General features: G+C 35.5%; 1 protein-coding gene across 1 annotated transcript; it reads left to right on the forward strand.

Moving 5' to 3' along the window:
* Positions 1 to 708: 708 nt before the first annotated feature.
* LOC140957200 (uncharacterized) lies at positions 709 to 2,518 on the forward strand. The gene is made up of 3 exons (XM_073414338.1): positions 709 to 1,059; positions 1,141 to 1,936; positions 1,980 to 2,518. Exons 1-3 carry the CDS (start codon positions 709 to 711, stop codon positions 2,516 to 2,518), a joined length of 1,686 nt encoding a protein of 561 aa, XP_073270439.1.
* The last annotated feature ends 20,482 nt before the right edge of the window (positions 2,519 to 23,000 follow it).

Here is a 23,000-nt window from a genome sequence, read left to right on the forward strand (position 1 = left end):
CTTTTTATCATTTTTTACCATATGTAGCTTGGTCTTTGTAAATATTATACAGGTAGATAGTTTCTGTTACTATATTATTAATCTCCAGATGCTTAGTGATATCCCAGGGATGAACACATCAAGATCCGGCCCAAACTCCGGCCCATCTCTAAGACCCACATGTGAATGGCCCATGACAAGCCCATGTATTCTCCTATAAATACCAGGTTTGAGCGTATGATTATGGATTCAATATATATTGTTTTCAGCAGCGTCCTTACCGGCTCCCCCCCATATATCCTCAGTCTCTGACTTGAGCGTCGGAGGGGCTACGCCAGGACACCCTCCTGGCCCCATTCTAACGGTCATATTTGTGATTTCAGGCTCAGGATAATTTTTAAGCCTGCATCTGGATTAGTGACACTTGCAGGAAGCGGACCATAAATTTTCCGTGAGTATCACTTGGCGCCGTCTGTGGGAAATTTGAGTTGAGACGTAGAGATGGTAAGGAAGAGAGGGAGTGGGAGAGCCACCTCAGCATCATCGCGTCCTCGGAGGGGACTCGAACCATCTCATGCTGAGGCGGGACAGGAACAACCTCGTCAAGAGACAAGAACCGAGCAGCCCATTCACGAGATGAGGGTCGAGCAAACCCGTCCCAATGAGAATGTGGGGAACTTGACCCTGGAACAGCTGGGCCAATTTATCACTCGGACAGTGGATGAGGCCATGAAGAGGAATCAAGAGTCTATGTTTGCAGAAGAACAAGCCGTCCGTCAGGAGCGTGAGAAAAATGTTGAAGTCCACCAGAGTAGGGTGGAGGAGACGCAACCCCTCCAAAGTGGAGAGATTAGTGAGATGGGAGAGATGTGGAAGGAGATACGGAGGTTGAGGGAGCAGGTAAGAAGCAGGGCTCCGGTACCCAAGAGAGGAAGTCCTTTTTCACTAGCCATTTTGGAAGAAAGGCTTCCTCCGAATTTCCGACAGTCAAACGTTGGAGAGTATGACGGACATGCGGACCCCGAAGAACACCTAGGGAGATTTGAGAATGCGGCTCTGTTGCACCAGTATTCGGATGGAGTAAGGTGCAGGGTGTTTCTGGGCACGTTGGTGAGGTCAGCCCAGCAATGGTTTAATACCCTGCATCCCAACTCCATACAGTCTTTCGAGGATTTTTCTACAGCTTTCTTGCACCGATTTGCCAGCAGCAAAAGGCATCAGAAAAACTATCTGAGTTTGTTTGTGATGAAGCAGCAAGAGGCTGAAACTTTACGGGAGTTTGTCCAGCGCTTCAATAGTGCAGCGTTGGAAATACCAGCGGCTAGCCCCGACATCATGATAAGTGCTTTTACACAAGGACTAAGGGGAGGGGAGTTTTTCAAGTCGCTGGTCAAAAAGCCTCCGTCGAGCTATGATGATCTGTTGGCTCGAGCTGAAAAGTATGTAAACTTGGAAGATGCCCAACGATACAGAAGGATGGAGAACCGGCCCGGAGGAAGTAGAGTTGAGGGAGCGGAGAGCTGTGGTAGGAAGAGAGGTGTAAGTGAAAGGGAGGAGGACAGAGCCAGAGGTAGAGGACAATTCTCATCACATGTTCCTCTGAATAGAAGTCGGGATAAGGTGATGGAGGTGAGGGAGTCAGGGGAGAGGGAGTGGAAGTCGCAGAGGGTTGAGAGTAGTGCTCGGCCTCCGCCGCGGGGTAGACAAGAAGGATCCTCATCCGCGAGTGAGCTGAGATCTCGCCCCTCTTCTAGGTGGGGTCGAGGCCCTCCGTGGATAAATCAGAGGGTCGAAGAGCCGAGGGGAGAAGGTCGAGGTCAGGATGTCCCTCGGGAGCATGTTGAACCGAGGAGGGGAACGAATGAGTATAACCACCCTACGAGAGGAATTATTCATATGATCTCGGGGGTGCTACTGATGGAGATTTCGGACGAGCTTGGAAAGCACATGGTAGGAGGTTAGAGAAGTTTGAGATATCTAGGGGTGCAGACTTACCCCAGGATCCGGTCATCAGTTTTGGGCCGACCTCCGAGACGTTGTGACTCCACATAACGATGCCGTGGTGGTGACGACCACCGTTGCCAATTACGATGTGGCACGAATCTTTATTGATAATGGAAGCTCAGTGAATATCTTGTTCAAGAGCACTCTGGATCAAATGAAGGTGGAGGGATTTGAGTTCGAGTCGATCTCTACTCCTCTATATCGGTTTGCAGGACATGCCATCCCGCCGCTGGGTCAGATTGTCCTTCCTCTATCTTTGGGACATGAGCCTCGGTGGGTAACGAAGATGACAACATTTACCGTGGTGGACATCCTATCCGCTTACAACGGAATTCTGGGACGGCCGGCCCTAAAGGATTTTAGAGCTGTAGCCTCCACATATCATCAGAAGCTTAAGTTTCCTGTTGGAAAAGGAGTTGGGGTCTTGTGCGGGGACCAAAAAGTTGCGCGTCGGTGTTATGAAGGGGTAGTGAGGGAGGAAGGAAAAAGAGCGTGTGTGGAGGTTAACATGATTATGAAAAGAAGAAGTGAGTGACTTGCTCCTGTTGAAGGTACAAGAAGATCAGAGGGGAAAGTTGGACCCAGGGTGGGAGGGACTTTTCAGAGTGATTGATAAATTTAATTCTAGAGCTCATTACTTGGAGAATGCTCGAGAAAAGGCTTTAAAGAAACCCTGGAATGCTTACCACCTTAGGGAGTATCATTCTGGATTTTATTGTCGATGTATTTCATCTTTGCATTTTTCCATGTAATCAGTTAGAATTCAATAAAATCAAGTTCTTCTTTTCAGTTCTTGAATGTTGGTGTATTATGAAAGTGAGAAAATTTTATTTTCTTGCTAAGGCATCGCCTAGCAGAGGAGCAGAAGCGGGGATGAGAAAAATTTTATTTTCCTGCTAAGTCATCGCCTAGAAGAGGAGCAGAGTTGGGGAGGAGAAAAAGTTTATTTTCCTGCTATGACGTCGCCTAGCAGAGGAGCAGAGTTAGGGAGGAGAAAAATTTTACTTTCCTGCTAAGGCATCGCCTAGCAGAGGAGCAGAAGCGGGGAGGAGAAAAATTTTATTTTCCTGCTTGCCCTAGCAGAGGAGCAGAGTTAGGGAGGAGAAAAATATTATTTTCCTGCTAAGGCATCGCCTAGCAGAGGAGCAGAAGCGGGGATGAGAAAAATTTTATTTTCCTGCTAAGTCATCGCCTAGAAGAGGAGCAGAGTTGGGGAGGAGAAAAATTTTATTTTCCTGGTTGCCTTAGCAGAGGAGCAGAGGCGGCGAGGAGAAAAATTTTAATTTCCTGCTATGACGTCGCCTAGCAGAGGAGCAGAGTTGGGGAGGAGAAAAAGTTTATTTTCCTGCTACGGCGTCGCCTAGCAGAGGAGCAGAGGTAGGGAGGAGAAAAAGTTTATTTTCCTGCTAAGGCATCGCCTAGAAGAGGAGCAGAGTTAGGGAGGAGAAAAATTTTGTTTTCCTGCTAAGGCATCGCCTAGCAGAGGAGCAGAGTTGGGGAGGATAAAAAGTTTATTTTCCTGCTAAGGCCTCGCCTAGCAGAGGCGGCGAGGAGAAAAATTTTATTTTCCTGCTAAGGCATGGCCTAACAGAGGAGCAGAGGTGGGGAGGAGAAAAATTTTATTTTCCTGCTAAGGCATCGCCTAGCAGAGGAGTTAGAGAAAGGAGGAGGAGAATTAAATTTTCCTGTTAAGGCATCGCCTAGCAGAGGAGCAGAGTTGGGGTGGAGAAAAATTTTATTTTCCTACTGAGGCATCGCCTAGTAGAGGAGTAGAGTGGAAGAGAAATTTAAATTTACCTACTTGGGCTGAGCCTAGTAGAGGAGTCAGAGGTGAGGAGGTGAAACCTTTATTTTTCTGCTAAGGCATCGCCTAGCAGAGGAAACTGGGATGAGGAGGTGAAACTTTTAATTTCCTGCTGAGGCATCGCCTAGCAAAGGAGTTAGAGGGTGAAGAGTTGGAAATTAAATTTTATTTTCCTGCTCAGGCATCTCATAGCAGAGGAGTCAGAGGGTGAGTAGGTTGAAGTTTTATTTTTCCTGCTAAGGTCCGGCTTGAAAGAGGAGTTACGAGATGATGAGATGAGAGTTTTTATTTTCTTGCTAAGGCATCGCCTAGCAGTGGAGTTAGAGGGTGAGGAGGTTGAAGTTTTATTTTTTCTGCTAAGGACTATTTTAAATTATTTTCCTCAAAAGCTTAGTGAGGACCTTGAAGATGGGGGCGACGAGGGCAAACCGTGTTAGAAAAATATATTTGGTTTGTCGATAACGAACGATGTTTGCCACTGCGAAAATTACGGGGCGAGCTGGCGGAGGGCGAAGCGAGATTGGCGAGGGTGGCGAGGCGAGCGTGCGCTGGCGTGGGGCGAGCGTGGAGCAGCGCTGGGGCGAGCTGGCGTTGGGCAAGCATGGAGCGGCGTGGGGGAGCGTGGAGCAGCGCTGGGGAGAGGCTAGACTAGGCGAGGTGGGCGCTGGGCGAGCCGACGCTGGGCGAGCGTGGAGCGACGTGGGGCGAGCTGGCGTTGGGCGAGCGTGGAGCAGCGCTGGGGCGAGGCGAGGTGGGCGCTGGGCGAGCGTGGAGCGACGTGGGGCGAGCTGGCATTGGGCGAGTGTGGAGCAGCGTTGGGGCGAGGCTAGGCGAGGTGGGCGCTGGGCGAGCTTCGGGCGAGCGTGCGAGCTCGTGCGGGACGTGGGCGTGCGTTAGGGCGAGGCGAAGGCAATGCGAGCGTGCAGGGCTGTCGAGCGGGCGTGCGCGCTCGTGCGATAGGGCGAGGTGAAGGCGGGGCGAGCGTGCGCCCGGCCGAGCATGAGCACTCGAGCGAGCGTGCGCGCTCGTGATGGGCGAGGGCGTGCGGTAGGGCGAGGCGGAGGCTAGGCGAGCGTGCAGGGCATCGGGCGAGGGCGAGGGCGAGGGCGAGACAGGCGCGCTGATAGGGCGAGGCGAGCGCGGTGGGATGGGCGAGAGTGGTGCTGATGGTAGGATGAAGGGCGAGGGTGTTGATGGTCTATGGCGAGGGGCGAGCACGCTGATAGGCGAGGGTGATGAAGGCCTAAGGCGAGGGAAGACGTGCGCGATGCTATGGCGAATCCGAGGACTTGCGTTGACAAAGGCAAGGGTACAAGCGTGGGCATGGAGAAAATATTAAGTGAAGCAGGAGAGTCAAACAAGGTGGAGAATGAATGACTAGTTATATGGGAGCCCGGCACATATCTGACGCTTCACAAGGGGAAGGTGATTTAATTCGTTTCCAAATTTTTGGAGACTAGTGAGCAGCAGAGGATCGACACACAACTCACATGTTGTAAACTGATAACAGCGCAATTAATCGAACTTTTAACCTACGATTCAGTTCGACTCGGGAGGGGGAGACTGGTGATATCCCAGGGATGAACCCATCAAGATCCGGCCCAAACTCCGGCCCATCTCTAAGACCCACATGTGAATGGCCCATGACAAGCCCATGTATTCTCCTATAAATACCAGGTTTGAGCGTATGATTATGGATTCAATATATATTGTTTTCAGCAGCGTCCTTAACGGCTCCCCCCCATATATCCTCAGTCTCTGACTTGAGCGTCGGAGGGGCTACGCCAGGACACCCTCCTGGCCCCCTTCTAACGGTCATATTTGTGATTTCAGGCTCAGGATAATTTTTAATCCTGCATCTGGATTAGTGACACTTGCAAGAAGCGGACCATAAATTTTCCGTGAGTATCACTTAGGATAACTAATTTTGGAATCCGCTCTTCTCAAATTAATGATTTCAACAAATTTTAGAAGGGAAGTGAATAACTAATCTCAGTAAATTCTCAAAATATTTTATTGGGTTAGCAACATTGAAATATAATTCTTATTGATTTGGTATCAATAAGCCAGCAGTTGGAGACTGCGAAGAAAGAAGCTCGCTGACAGGGATTGAACACAAAAAGGCTGAAGTGTATGAACAGTTGTGCTATCAAGTATGAATCCAAACTAGAGTAAATGAAAAAAAAATGACACAAGTTTGTTTTTCGGAGCCTTCAATATTCTTAGGTCACTCTTTCTTTCTTACGAAAATATTTTATTAAAAGACTTTGAAATTACAACACCTTGAAATTGCCCACTTCAACAAGTCTTACCATACTGCCTAGCTAAAACTTTTTGTATTTCATTTGAACTTAATAAAAATGAGTATTAAAACTTCTTAATCTCAATTACAAAGATTTCTCAAAAGAAATTCTAAAGATCAGGTAACAAAATATCAAAGTGTGTTTGTTATGATCATTTGAGCTCTCAAAAAATGCTTTGAACTCAATGGTCTTTTCTTAGACATAGAAAATATTTAAGCGAGAAAGAGAGTTCTTAAGCATGCTTGACTGATCTATTTAAAAGCATCACCTGCAACGGTCGTCCTTTTGAATATAAAAATCCGTTTCGAATACATAAATCGTTGTAACATGTTATTGTCCTTTCTGACATATAGTACACTTCGGGTAGTGCATATGGACTCTAACATTCAACGAACTGAAAAAACTGTTACGCTAGATCTTATCAAATCTTCAACCGACCTTTGCTCTTTAGAAATGATAAGAAGATATTCATGGAATGTCTTTTATCTAGACTAACAGATCTACCAAAGTATATTCTTCTATCAGTTGTCCTTTGATCAACTCGATTTCTGTTAGCGACATATCATTTTGACTTCTATTATTTACCTTTTACTATTGATTAATCCATTAACAGTTTCGCTTAGAGAATCGGTAGGGCTCTGGTAAACAGTTTTGCTTCGAAAACATATCTAAAATTGAATACTCATTTTTCTTCTTGAATTCAGTTCGACTAGACTATGTAATTATTTATTAGATCAACGACTTTATTAAATCACCAAAACATAAAATATTCCAACATTTCATTTTTTTTATTAAAAGATATCATAAAAACTTATTTAATAATTTTATACAACATGTACGACAATCATATCCTAAAAAATGTCGATTTATTTTCTAAAATAATTATATTGTTCATAACATAGAAATTTTTATTAAAAAATATAATTTTTAATTTTTTTACTTTTTATTATTATCTTGAGATTTTTCACACAATTTTTGTAGTATATACTTATCACAAACGAGAGGGACTGGTTACTATTAAATTTAATGGACTATACAATATGAAGAATCTAATATATAATTTAAAAAACATATATTTTGTGTCATATGTTGAAATCAAAGTATGAAAACATATGTTTTTTAAAAAATTACTTATCGTGTACACAATTCGAAACAACACAAATAAATGGCAATCATGTGAGGTGCTGGACCAGGACTGCGCAGCTGGCTGGTCCACGTAATTGAATCATGCAAAAACGTGCCTTCTCATTCATTATTTTCGTAAGGTTACTGAAAAGCCCAGTTGGATTTTTCTTTCCTTACCAACAACACATCTCAACTCCATCCGATCAAAATTTCTCAGGTAGATATGATTTCCATTGTATAAATTCGGGAATGGACTATTCTCAGTCATTGTTTCTCTCATATAATTTGGATCAGCGTACGTTGTCGGTCAAGTTGATGTTATCACATATTATACTACATGAAATTTGCATNAATTCAAATATTTTTCTTTCTATTTTGATGAAAGAAAAATATTTGAAAATAGAAAGAAAAATATTTGAAGATATACCTGCACCAGTAGAAGACAAACCATTTGAAGATGACGACGCGTGTGTAATGGCTATTGATGAAAAACATAATACAAAACCTCGAAAAACACGTGCAATGATTTAAGTTATTTAGAGGGATTTCATAAATTAAATGAAACTCATCAAAATTTGTACAAATCCAAATAACACGTGAAATTGCGTGAAAATATAACCAACCTACCTGAAATAAACTAAAATAATCAGACCACCCTAATTCTATAGATAAGTTGGTATTAATACAAAAAGAAAAAGAAACTTGATGGAATTAAATGATGATTTTAACAATATTAATAAATTTGATAGATTAGTTTGACTAATAAACTAAATATTCGCACCCCTTATTTGATTCGTCTCAGTACTCCTTATTCCGGTTTTCTTATCTGCCTGAGGAATTTAAGAGATGATTGCTTTCGGAGACCTATTTTCTAAACTTTTTGATTTTAACCTTAGTTGACTTTATTTCTGTAACTCGTGTTAGAATTTTCCTATTCTGTCAATATTAACCTTTAACCGAATAACACTCCAATTTCCCATGATCGTCCCTAGGATGGCAATGGAATGAGCTAGTTTAAATCCGCAGCCATAGATATCAAAATCGCTCTCGACCCCTGCTTTCTCTCAGGGCCTGACCTTATGTAAGGCGATAGAAGCCATTGCTTTAGGGCCCGGCCCACTAGAGGGCCTATTTTTTTGTTGTTATTATTATATGTATATGTTCAATTCAAGATCCAGGACCGGGCTAGTATTTTAGCCCTTTTTGTATGTGTTTGAGCCTAATTACTTAATATCCTATGTAATATCCTAATCCACGAGCACTCCAAAACCTTGAAATCTCAATCCTTCGACCCAATGATCAATAATTTTTTTTTTTTACCGATGGACTGTTTGTGAATGTTTATTATTATCCATTACTATATTGTCAGTTTCTTTTTATTGCCAAAAAGTAGGACTAGGCACATAATACTTCAGGGTTCTACTTCAGAGCAATTGTGGCGTAAGCATGTTGAATATTTTAGATTTGAAGTTGTCAAAATTGTTAGAATTTAGTCACTTAAATAAATCCTATTATTTAGGGACATTTAGATAAAACATTTGACTCTCTCCTTTGCCATTTTCCACATTCTTATATGGTGTATAACTTGGTTTGTTTATTCAGATTTCTCTCTTTGTAATGCTTATATAAGCCAACATTGTGCTCTATTGCGAGTTCTCGTATATATTCTTCAGCAGAAGAAGGTATAAGGCTTACGAAAAACAACTTTGTTCAACCAACAATTCCTAAGTTCGATGGCCATTATGATCATTTGTCCATGCTTACGGAAAATTTTCTTCGTTCAAAGGAGTATTGGGGCTTGGTGGAGAATGGAATCCCTGTAGCAGTCTAGCAGAAGAAGGTATAAAGCTTACTGAAGCTCAACAAAAGTTAATTGCAGAAACAGAAGCTAAAAGACTTGAAGGTAAAAAACTATTTGTTCCAAGCTATTGATCGGAATATTATGAAGACCATTCTCAATAAAGATAATGCAAAAGATATTTGGGACTCTACGAAGCAGAAGTACCAAGGTTCCACAAGAGTCAGAAGAGCACAACTCCAGGTCCTTCGGAAGGAGTTTGAGATTCTACAAATGAAAGAGGGTGAAAGTGTTCATGAATACTTTGCTTGAACACTCGCCATCGCAAATAAGATAAAGATTCAAGTTGAAAGCATGACTCAAGTAGTGATCATTGAAAAAATTCTGAGATCTAATGACTTCAAAGTTCAACTATGTTGTGTGCTTAGTCGAAGAGTCTAACAATTTAGACACTTTAACAATTGATGAGTTGCAGAGCAGCTTGTTAGTACACTTTAACCATTGATGAGTACGCAAGGTGTGGATATTTTTTTTGCTGAAAAATCTGAAGCTTTTACCATCTTAAAAAATTATAAAAACCTCGTTGAGAAAGAAACAAGAGGTTTTATTCGTTGTCTACGTACAGATAGGGGTGGAGAGTTCACATCTCTCGATTTCAATGATTTTTGCAAATCTGATGACATTAGTAGGCAGCTCACTGCATCATACACTCCCCGAAAAAATGGAGTGGCCGACGCAAGAATAGGACAATAATGCACATGGTTAGAAGTTTGTTATCTGATAAGCAAGTTCCAAAGAGTTTCTGGCCTGAAGCAGTAAACTGGACAGTGCATGTGCTCAACAGAAGTCCTATATTGGTAGTGAAAGACATAACCCATGAAGAGGCTTGGACCGGGGTTAAACCCAATGTTCACTATTTTCGGGTTTTTGGATGCATTGCCCATGTTCATGTACCAGAAAATAAGAGAAAGAAGCTAGATGATAAAAGTTTTCAATGCGTGTTGCTGGGGCCGGGTGAGTGAAGAGTCTAAATCATATAGACTTTAAGATACAGTGTCCAAAAAGATAGTTGTAAGTAGAGAATGTGAGGACCGAATATTTTTCCTCTTAATCAACCATGTAATTAAATATTTTCAGGGAAATGTTAGGATTTTATTTTTGGGTACATATATTGTGATAAGATATATGAGAATACTTTGGAAATACAATATTAAGTCATTAAATTATGCATATCAAGATATTTTCGAATTTGGGGAATATATTGCAAGATTGGAAGGTAATATATTAAACCTAGAAGACTAAGGCATAAATATTGCATAATTTCGAAAATATGCAAGGGAATCTACCAGATTGGTAGGGACTATGCAAGGCTAGAAGAATCAATGCATAGACTTAGTAGATTTCCAAAAATCCACTAAATATTGTGCTTAGATATTGTGGTGCCTAAAGATATATAATCATGCAAGAATAGGCCACAAGAAAATTGGAAGAAAATCCCCTCACTTAAGCACCATATTTTCGAGATTAAGCAAGGAGATTTGGAACCCAAAAATATGAGATTTAGGCCAAATTTGGACTTAATTTGACTACCTTGTTTACCATCATCCCTTCACCTATAAATACCCCATCACTCCATCATTCTTCACGCCCTATAATTTCGAAATTCTTGGCTACAAAATTTCGAGAATTCAGCAACTCTCCCTAGCCAAAACTCTGTCCAAAAAAATCGTCCCAAAGATAGGCTAGAAATCGAAGCCGACGTACTGTCCGAGCAAGAACGAGAGGCGACGCAATTCCTGAAGCCAATCACCTACGTTTTCTTTAGCATTCAAACGCTGTAAGTGGGCTGTTTTAAAGAATTAATTTCGATTATGCATTCTTCGTGTGTTTTTGAAAATACGGTCGAGTACACGTTCTTTTCTACTCCTTTTCTTGTGTCGAATTGTCATACTGTTTTAAGCACTGTGAGGAGTCGACTGTATATGGGTGAGAATCCCAACCATGACGTACCCTTACGCGGTGGGAGATATAACCGCTATACGGCCTCGTCCCCTTAGAGGAGTAAAAATTAGGGACTGACGTCAGTAAATCATAGAAAGTTAGATAAATCACAGTGGCTGGTAAAGGTTATGCATGTGTTATGAAGTATGTATGCAACTCATGTTTTAAATTCGAAATTTATGCATGTTGTGTTAATTGTGCTCGATACGCCCCCACTTGCTGAGTATTCCCAAATACTCAACCCCCTTACAACCCTTCCCAGATAAGCTCGAAGAAGAACTCGAGGAGGAAGAGTCCGAACAGTTCTGGGGATGGTGAACGTTTGAGAATTTAGATTAAGTTTAAAGTTATTATGTTCTTTAGTTTTACGTTTCCACATTAAACTCTGTTATTTTTGAGATTTCGGTATTGTAAAGACAATTGTTATTTCATTTGAGATTATGATATATAAACTGGTTTCGGTTTACACTGTGCTGCAAAGGCTTGTTGTTTTGATTGTGTGATTGTTAAACAACGTCGGTGTCAATCCCGAGTTTCGGGACGTGACAGAGATGTAGTGTTTGAAAAAAATGAGAGCTGGAAAAGTAACAAGACTTGATGTGCTCCAGTGGAGTGATATTATGAAGAAGAAGGTTAACATTATCATAGTGAAGAAGTTGAAGAAGAAGCGACATCAGAAGAAGAAGGAGAAAATTCTTCGACATTTGGAGAAAGCACACCAAACTCACCAATAAGAAGGAACAGGAGAACACCGGTCTGTATGAAGGATGTGTAAGTGGGGGAGAATTATCAGAAGAAGATTTTGAGCATAGTGCTCTAAAGCTGTCTTTTTGAGGAAAACTTGAGATAACCTTTTCTGGCTTTCTTTCATGTAAAGCAGTTGGTGAAGGAGAAATGAGAGATCGGGTTAGGAGACTTATTCAGCCCTACCCCTGTTTCGGGGAGGGAATAAAAAATTTAAAGTTTTGAATTAGTTCTATTCAAATTCGAGCACGATTCGAAGTTCGAAAATTTTTAAATTTTTGGCTCGAATTCCGTCAAATTAAAATTCGAGTTCGAGTTCGGCTCGAATAATTCGAACATGTTCGCCAATTATTCAAACTATTGCTTGAAAATAATTACTCGAAAGGCTCGAAATTTATTTAATATATAATTATATTAATAAAATATTAAGATTTACGAACAATCGAACAAAATAATTTGAGTTCGAGGTTGTCTCACAAAAAGTTCGAACGTGTTCGAGTTTGGCTTGAATTTGATAAGCTCGAATACGAATCAAATTTTTTTCAAGTTAGCTCGAAAAAATCGCAAATCGACTCAATTCATCACACATTATGTAAAGCATTGATCATTAATCAATTTGTGAAGAGTATATAATACAAAATGGTGTTGGAGGCAGTTTAGTTTTTTTTTTTTTTTTTTCCAGAGTTGGGGTAGTTGCTCTTTCATTTTTGTATGTAGTTTTCTAATATATTCAGATTCCGTCCAAGTTTTTAGTTTTTGTTTTTGTAACATATAAGACATCCTAGGTTGGTCATGGGCAAAATCTGTTTGGAAGCTATTCATTCTTCCAAAAACATAGGTTTACCTTTTCACTATTTAAGAAAGCATGTTTTTTTACTTTTGAAACGACTGTAGGGTATTTTTTATTCTCGGGTATGTTCAGTGTAATTGTATTAATAAAATTTATTTATCGAAAAAAAAAATTATAGTTTTGAGTCGTAGATTGACCAAACCTTTATGTGAATTGGAATTTCGCCAAAATCTAGGTTAAATAATTATTATTTTTGTGTTTCTATGATTTTTACTATTTCAGCTGAATTCTTTTGTATTTCTAATACAATGTAAATTGACCATAACATCCCTCATTCATTATTCGTAGTTTTTAAAACATGTTTTTCAACATATTATTTAGTCTAAACATATAATAAAAATGCATATTAAGAAAAATAAATAATTATTTTATTCATAGGTTTAGTTAAAATTCTATGTATGTTATTTTTTTCGATTTTGTCACATTACATTATTGTCATTGTCATTTACTATTATAAATTATGTACTTTAATAAATAAAAAAAGTCCTTCTTACTAGTAATTTCTTTTTAGTTCTTCCCGTGTATTTATTTTAATACTTTCTATAAGTAAAACCAACATCTGATAATTTTTTTTATTTATTTTCTTAAATTAAACGAAAAAAAATCTTAAATATAAAAGTAAAATTAAAAACCAACCCCAATCAATATAAATAATAATTGTAATAATCTGCCATTTTCCTTTTTCAGAAGCTCGACTAAACGGATTATATGCTTTAGCCATATTCCTTTTTTAAAAATAAACTAAAATATTTTTCCATTCCAAAAAAATCAAAAGTTTTTATATCTAAAAAAATATTGATACATGCCAATTACTCGAAAGGAAATATGGATTCATCGAGTCTAAGGTCGTCGCCGATGTGCCTAATTTCTAAAGTTGCCAAACATTAGTTAATGTAGGTCGCTAAACACCAAGTGGCCCTTAAATTTAATGCCCATAATTTTTTATTTTTTTGGCTGACTTGCATAATATTTTATTTTTGTTCAAAATGATATATCGACTACATCTTATGAATAATTTAATTGGTTTTTAAAATATTGTTTTGGAGATATATTTCATTCATCCTGATGTGAAGAGAAAAAAAAAATTATGTAGATTATTTACAATTATCAGGTTTTTATAATTCCGATTATTCATTCCATAAATATATTTCTTTTTGGGACACTATTAAAATAAAAGAGGCTTGAATAGTAACAACGTTCCTACATACGACAGACAAATATTTTGTAATAAAAATGTGTAAACTTGGGATGCTCATGGTAGAACTATTTGCGATGGCAAGTTGTTGTTGATACAGATACGAACGAATCAACAATAAAATAATGATGAACCCAATAAATATATGATATATATCAGTTAATAACAAGGAAAAATGACTTTGGCCAGCCACTCAAAGGAACAAAAGTCGAATATTTTCGTGCAAAAGTGCTACTCGAGAAATTCAGAGGGTAAATTTTGATTTTATTTGTGTGTATTTAATTATTATTAATATTTAAATATATAAGTCTACGATAAAATGTGAGAAGGGAAGGGGCAGCAATCCCTACAAACTGATCTTCTCAGGAACTTGATGTTGTTTTCAATTATGTATATATTATGTTATGTTGAAAAATTCCGAATATCGTACTTAGACTTTTAAATCAAATTGGAGTAGGGCTCTATTGCAGTTGCCTTGCACATGTTGCAAAGATGTCACGTCGCATTTGTTCAATTAATTATTTAGCATACGGACAGCAATATTTAGTTAGGAAATTCTTTCCCAATTGTCACAATTAATGTGCATTTCTTTTAGTAGTATTAGTATATATATACACTAATTTGAAAATATAAACCAAATGCACATTCAATCCATCTTCTACATTTAGTTATCATGTTAATTAAGTTATGGACATGATTATAAATTATATAAGAGTGGACTAGTTAATAAGTAATTTGATTTCGACGCTATAATTTATAATCATGTCCATAACTTAATTAACATGATAACTAAATGTAGAAGATGGATTGAATGTTATACTCGAATAACTTATTGAACATCTACTCGAATATCTACTTTTTTTTTTCACTTTGTCTGTATATTTCAAATAATTGATAATCAAGAAATCAATTATCATCCAAATTTAATAAACAAATACATAAATCATGACAATATATTCTCTTATATTGAGTATTATCTTCTGTATATCACATGTATCATTTCCTATTACTTAATGAATAAAATCAAGGCTTTATTATAGGTTCAATTTAATTGATATTTTTTTATTAATATAACTAAATATGTAAATAACTAAATAAGAAAAAAGTATCATAATTGAATGAGTTTCATAAATCAAAACCAAATATGTATACTATAAAATCTTTTAGGAGCTGAATCCATAATTAATTACTACATGATTCTAAAACATCTTAATTTGCAAGCTTTTAATTCAAAGAATCATCAATGCAGTGATAACATGTTTATTGAACACGTTATTTTTTAACACGTTCTCCAATTGATGTAATAATTTATATCGATATACTTAATTCGACTGTCGTTTGTCACAAAGACTACAATTGAATTGTCGTAATTTAATATTAATGGCTTAGACATAAATTCACAATTTTAAGCCCAAAATGAAACTCCTTGACATTAACCATAAAATAATGCTTCAAAATAAGAAACAAAATTAAATTCCATATTGGAATTAGCAAATCACTTCCAAATGATCAAATCATTTATACATAAACATACAAAATTTTAGTACCATAAAGATACCTCATAACATTTTGCAACTTTATAGTGGTTAATAGCTAGAAAACTCCCATAATTTCCATACAAATTCTGTTCACACTAACTTTCTAATATACATAATGGTCCACAATATTCTCAAAAAAATTTAATGAAGAGGTAACATTGTGAAACCTTAAATACCACTGATATGAAAATCATTTCACTATATAGAGTTTTTAGATTTTCACACTAAATACTCAAATCACCGGAGAAGATTTCTTAAAGTTATTTCATATAACATTTTTACTCTAGATTAGCATTGATGAATATTATTTTCACATTCATCTAATGTAAATCTACATAAAATTGACTATTAATGACATGATCACATGAATACATTTTTTCTTATATACATGAGAAAATGTTCTCATATAATCAACTACTTCCATTGAGTGAATTTCTTAGTAACGAGTCTAGACTTATATTGTTCGATAATGTCTAATGAAACTTTCTTTGTGTTGAAGACTCATATACAATAAATGAAAAATGAACCAAGTTTTAAACTCATCACCCGCTATTGTATTCATCCACCATTCATAGCATTATATCACAAATTAGATTTATTATTGCTCATGACTTATGAAAATATCTCAAGTTCATTTTCGGCTCAAAATAAATAGTCAAATTATTTTAGATACACAACATAATCATTTGGAAACTGTTGATCTCTTAATGCTACTAGATCTTCTTAATATTGCATCAACATTTTTCAATTATGCTAGATCGTATCGTTCAATTGATGGCGTTCAACTTAATACTCAATATCTTGATGAGCATTAAGATCCATATTATCGTGATTAACAATTTGTAAAATTTATATGATTGGTCCCACAAACACATTTTAATTTTAGGGATGTTGTGAATAACAATCAATATATAACTTTTGCGGATGGATGAACATAATAATTATCAATATTTTGAAGTTGATCTCTCCCATTAATCAACTAATCAAGTCAATCTCAAGAAATTTCGCATCTCTTGATTCCACAAACTTTTTTTATTTTTGATGGACCATAAACTATACATCCCTTTAGACATTTTGGCATATCCAATGAAATACTCATTAATGATCCTTAGGTCTAATTTGTTTTCTTGTAGATTATCAACTCTTACCTAAAGCAAGCATACCCAAATATATATATGTGTGTGTGTGTCCCAAACTCGGTTTCCAACCTTCCTATAATTAAAATGTCGTCTTATGGACAACCTAAATTGAAATCCAATTTAACATATACACAGTCATCCTAAAAGTTTCAGTTCATGAACTTAAGAAGTTTGGAATTCAATTTAACATATACAAAATAAAAGGCGCTTTTTATTTTAACGACAATGTACTATCTTGCACTTGAGCTTCATTATAAGAGTTTTAGTTCAAAAAAACTTAATAATTTTGGAATTCAATTTAACGTATAAAAAATAAAATGCGCTTTTTATTGTAACGATCAGGTGCTATCTCGCTCTTGAGCTCTCTCTGAGATCTTCTCTTGTAAACAGGCCCCCTCTGGGTCCTTCTCCCTCATAAGTTTTTTCATGCGTCATTACTTATAACAATATCACATTCCTGAAAAGTGGTTTTTTCCACCTCTTCCAACACTCAAACTCAAGACCTTCGGGCTAAATACGTAGATTGATGAGAGTGGGTACCTTTGAGCTAGCCCAATTGGTACTCACTCTCATGAATTTAAATACTTATCAAGGAAGTCTAAAGTTCGAGTGTTTTCGTTTACGAGAAAAAACCCAGAGGGATCGGAGCCCAAGATCGTGATATATCACGGTCCTTACAATTCATCGATTGAATAAACCGATAAATCACAAAGTCGAAAAAAATGAAAACTCATATTTTCTCCCTTTGTTCAATGTTTCTGTCGATCGAGGTCAAATGAATTGGTGGAATTCAGTCCACCTAATTAACTTTTTATTTTCTTTTTTAATATTATAATAATAATAATAATAATAATAATATATAATATTTAATCTTGTCTACATTGATATATCCGTTCGGACCACTAAAACATCATATTTATCCAAATTCAAAACACGAAACTTGTATATCTCCGAATTTCTACTTCTTATCCAAATTTCAACTCATTTGGACTTCATATGAACAAGATATGACATATTTCATTATTTTAACATCGTTAATTATTTATTTATCTCACCTTACTAAATTAATAAATTATTATATTTCTGAGTACATTATATTGAACCATTTGACACGAGTGTCTTAGGTAACTTGTTCCGCACTTAAAAGAAAACGTGAATAATATGTATAATTTTATATATATATAATTAATGCCACAGAAAATGATTTTTTAACTACCGATAAACTTTGTTTATTTTACAAGATATACTAGGAGCATTAATATATTGTTCTTTTAGTTCACATCATTAAAATATGGAAGCCATGTGAGAAGGAAAATGCCAAAACCAAATGAAGTACCCGTATATATAAAGAGCATTTATTTAATTAAGTATCTAATTTTTTAAAATAATTGTTTGATTTATTGTGTATATATATTGTTTTTAAATCCATTACACCCAACAATGAATTAATGCGTAATCAATACAAGGACCAGATATTGTCTGATATCTTTTAACTTGAGCTCCCAACACAACATTCTTGTCACATGTGTAATTTATTTATTTGTTTCAACAATTTGTAATAATTATTCATTTCTGAAATCAATTAATTTTATTCAAATCCCCAATAGATTTGTATTTTTTTATGTTTTATTTCTATGCTGTCTGTTTTGGTCTCTTTCATATTCATTTATTGCTCATTAATAATCACAGCCCACTCGTTGGCCTGAGTGGCTTGATCACATCTCTGCAGACTTCGTATCGCTTTCGCATGATTAATTTAGGATAATATCAACTACTCCAATCGATACGAGTAATTGATAATGATTTTGATGATCTCTAGTTAATAAAATAATATGTCAATGTGATTCAAGTCGGAGTTACTTGTAATCAAGTTAAGTCGAACTTTTTAAAAGAAAAAAAAAAACATGAGCAGTGTTTGAATTTCCAAAGCTATCGATCTAGTAAGACCACGATCATCATCCATATCATTAACTGCTTGTACTGTTTGAATCGAGTTTGAAAATATACAAAAATTAGACAAACCAAAACTCAAATAAAGATCAAATCATTCATAGTTGATTTGATATTAAAGTCTCAAGTTTGAAATGAAATCTCGAGTTTGATATTTAATTATAAATTATAATAAACTATTGCTAACTCAAAAAAATAAAATAACACATTGATGCTCAAATTTCTTGGAAAGAAAAGCGTACTCATACATAAACTTGATGGAATATAGCCTTTCATTTAATTAATTTAAAAGCTAGATGGCAAGTCAATATTTTAAGTAAAAAACAAAGATAAAATGATAATCTTAAGTGCAATAATAGCAAGTGTTGGAAGAACAATTGAGCTGTCGTGGAGTTTAAAATATTTCAGTTGTATTGTTACCACTAGTTATATTTTTCAATAAAACGACAAGAGTTCGATCTTATAATTGATATAAGGGCCAAAGTCACATATTCGATTCTCATTGATGGAAAAAAATGCAATTATTGGTAGGGAAAGTGTTTGGTGAAATAAGTGTCCCTGTTGTCAAAGCGATCGAATCGTGGTATTTGAGTTGTTGTGCGATTTACAAGATACGGGTTACACTTTTAACACCAGCTATAACTTTTGCTAATGCGACAAAACGCCAAGTCCTATAAATAATCAAAATAACATTACAACCAATAAATCAACAATAAAAAAAACATATATGCGAAATCGATTTAAAACGAGGGCTTGAGTCACTCAAATTAAAGTCGAATTTAATTAACGGAATTATTTTATACAAAACATTCAAGATAGTTCAATTTATTTTCATTTCACTAATTCAGAAGATGGGGGTGGCCGTGACCCCATTTGGGGTTCAATGTTTTGTAGCAATTAAGTGCTTATTCATCTGTATCCAATTAATACAAGAAACATTAATTTGTTATCTGTGGATATTCCCTACCCCTTTACTCATTCATTCTCCATTATTCAATTTTGTTTCCTTTATATATGACCTGTGTCATTAAATTTTTCAGTATGGCTCTTCTAATATGTCTCACTTTTGTTTCCTTTATATATGACCTGTGTCATTAAATTTTTCAGTATGGCTCTTCTAATATGTCTCACGGAACTCTATTCGTATAACGAGTCAACAATGTTCATATTTATAATAAAAAATAATACTTTTTTCATAAAAAATAATCTTTTTTACAGCTGACCTAAATAGAAGATATGTATCACAAAACTGACTAATGATACCGTCTCATAAGAGTTTTGTGTAAATTTTTTATGATTAGANTATATTTTCCTCATAAATTTCTATTTTATTTCAATGTTTTTTCCTTTGTACGTGGAATCCATCCTTAACGAGTAATAATAATTCATCCTCTATTCTTTATCTTTTGTGCCATGCATGCTGTGAAGGGTACGACGTATATTGTTTCAATAATATTATTTGCAATGTTAAAAATATTATTTTTGAATTTAAATATAGACGAAGGGGATCCGTTTCACAAGATAAATATTCATATTGTTTTAAATCATTGTTTCATCTAATATATTAAGCATTTATTTATTATCTCATCACGAGCATAAAGAATCGATTTTATTAAATTGTTTTCCAAACGTAAGTCTGCTTCTCACTTTTTACAACTGACTCATAAAATTTGAGGGTCCTCGATATTAAACTCAGAAGATCATCGATTCTTTTTTTAAAAAAATAAAAAAAATTACCTATAAAATAAATCAAATTCTTTGTCTTGGTGTAAATAAAAAAGGACCTCATTGACATTAAAGATAAATTTATTTTTCTCCCAACTAACTGTAAATCATTCCAAGCCATAATTGTCTACGCGTTTGGCAACTCTTGCCGATATAGAAAGGAAAACTGTGGAAAGAAAGGAAAAACAAGGGCCCGTGAGAAAGTTGAACAGCTACCTTCAAGAAAAGGGGAAACTCAATTAGAAAGTAGATTATTTTGGTTAAAAAGTTGGAACATTGTACATAAATTATTTTGTCTAAGAAATTAATTGAATTATTCTCAACAATATATATCATTATTATCCACTTCTTTGTGCCATGTCAATTGGATTTTAATGTCATTTTGGGACTATATTTTTGTATTATAGGGGTTTTTATAAATCATTATATATAAAATATGTTGAATTTGCTATTGCTATTACCCCAATATAATAGGATTTAAAATATGAACTAGACTTTGAAAGGCAGTTGTTAATTAAGCACAGCACGTAAATAATTCTACCATCAATCACCACAAGGACCACAATATATAATCTCTTTTGAAATTTGAATGTCAAATATTCTATACATAGATTTTACTAAAAACCCGATATTGTTTATTTGGAACATGATCTTAACCAAAATAAGTGCATAATAAATAAAATAAGATAAATTTGCCAATCTGTAATGTCCAAAATCCGACGACCGTTTCCACTGTATCAAGACGAGTCTTTCCAGCGTGCTTATGTCCTCATTCACACAAAACTTACCAGAGAATCACTCATCCTAGAATTACCTCAAGTCAAGTACACTTAACTTTGGAGTTTTTATGTGATAAACTCCCGAAATGAATATGAAAATTCTTAATATGAGTAGTACATGTCAAATCTTTTAAGCACTCCTAAATACATAATTTCATACCTAAACAGTTTTGGAATCCATCTCATTCCGATGTGGGATCGGTTCATTCGTGTTCCTTTAGCCTAGAAGCATGCCAGGAGCCGCTCATTGTCCGTGCAACCTCATGGCATGGACGATCACTTCCTGCCCTCTTCGACTCTGGGCATCACATGTCCACCAGCTTCCGTTTGGTTCGTCTCCGAACCACACCGTACTAAGATAGTTCAGCTCCGATATCAACTGTAACGCTCCAGATTCGACGATTGTCCCTACTTTACCAAGATTAGTCTTTCCAGCGTACTTATGTCCTCACTCACACGCACCATAAAAAACTTCTCAGAGGGTCAACCATATCAAAATTACTTCAGGTTAAGCACGCTTAACTTTGGAGTTTTTATGTGATAAGCTCCTGAAAAAAGATGCACCTTCTTGATATGAGTAATACACTAATACCTATAAAAGCTTTTAAGCACTCCTCAACTGCACAATATCATACCTAAACAGTTTTGGAATCCATCTCTTTGTGGTGTGAGATCGGTTCATTCATGTTCCATTCGCCTAGAAGCCTGCCAGGAGCCTCTTCTTGTCCGTACAATCTAATGGCACCGGCAATCGCTCCACGCCCTCTTCGGCCCCGGGCGTCACACTATCATTATACAATTTTACAAAAACTTATTTGAGACGATATCACAGGTCAATACCGTGAAACGGATCTCCAATCCAATCTGATTCAAGAAAAAATATTATTTTTTATATTAAAAGCAGTACTTTTCACTTTAAATAAAAATCAGGTTGACCCGTCTTACGAAAAAATATCCATGAGACCGTCTCACAAGAGACATATTCTTATAATTACGTGCAACTATATTATGACAAAATATTAAGGAGTGTGTATTGGTTATAGACTTTTTAATAACTTTTATGGAGTTTAAAATCCTCTTGATATTCAATCTAGACTTTGTATATATTTTATGAAAATTTGTGATATTCAATGTAAACTTTTGTAGAGTTTTAAAAGATCACGTGATATTCAAACTTGATTTTTAAAAACTCTACAAAATTATAGAGCTTTTTTAAAATGTCCATATACTATTAAGGACAACAAAAAATTGTGTGAGACAGTCTCATGGGTTGTATTTTGTGAGACAGATCTCTTATTTGGGTCATCCATGAAAAATATTAATTTTTATGCTAAGAATATTACTTTTTATTGTGAATATCGGTAGGGTTGACCCGTCTCACAGATAAAGATTCGTGAGACCGTCTCACAAGAGACCTACTCATTAAGGACTACATGAAATTCTATTAAGTACAAAAATCAAATTCTAATATATAATTATAAATTGTAAAAAAATGTTTTTAACTCAATCTAAAGATGTATTTGATTCAACCTAAAGATATGTACGAACATTTAATTGAAAATTTTCTCAAACTCACATACTCACTTTCATTTATATTAAAAATAATATTATTACAAACACTAATTTTTATTTTTTTTCTCCTCCATATATTTTTCCTTTTATTTGAAAATTTTAAAAACATATTTTTATTGCTAAAAATAATTTAGAATCAAAATTATTAATATAATTTATTTTGTTTTTTGAGTTCCAGTCACAAAACCTTGTAAAATTTTAAATTATATTTATTAAAAATTTTAATAAAAATTTATTACACTACATAACAAAAAAATTAGATTATTTTGTTGTTTTAAAATTGAAAATAATAATAATTATTTTAAATAAGTAAAATGTAATTTTTTTATTACTTGTTATATAGCATTTGATATTTAACTATTTTATATACTTTTAGAAAATCTACATCTTATTTTTTTATTATAATTTAAAATTCTTGCACATGACAGTGAATAAAAATAATAATAAATTAAATAAATATATATGTGATTGATACATAATTTTAAAATTTTATC

This window comes from Primulina huaijiensis, chromosome 14, assembly GCF_012295235.1.
Source record: "Primulina huaijiensis isolate GDHJ02 chromosome 14, ASM1229523v2, whole genome shotgun sequence".
Lineage (NCBI taxonomy): Eukaryota > Viridiplantae > Streptophyta > Magnoliopsida > Lamiales > Gesneriaceae > Primulina > Primulina huaijiensis.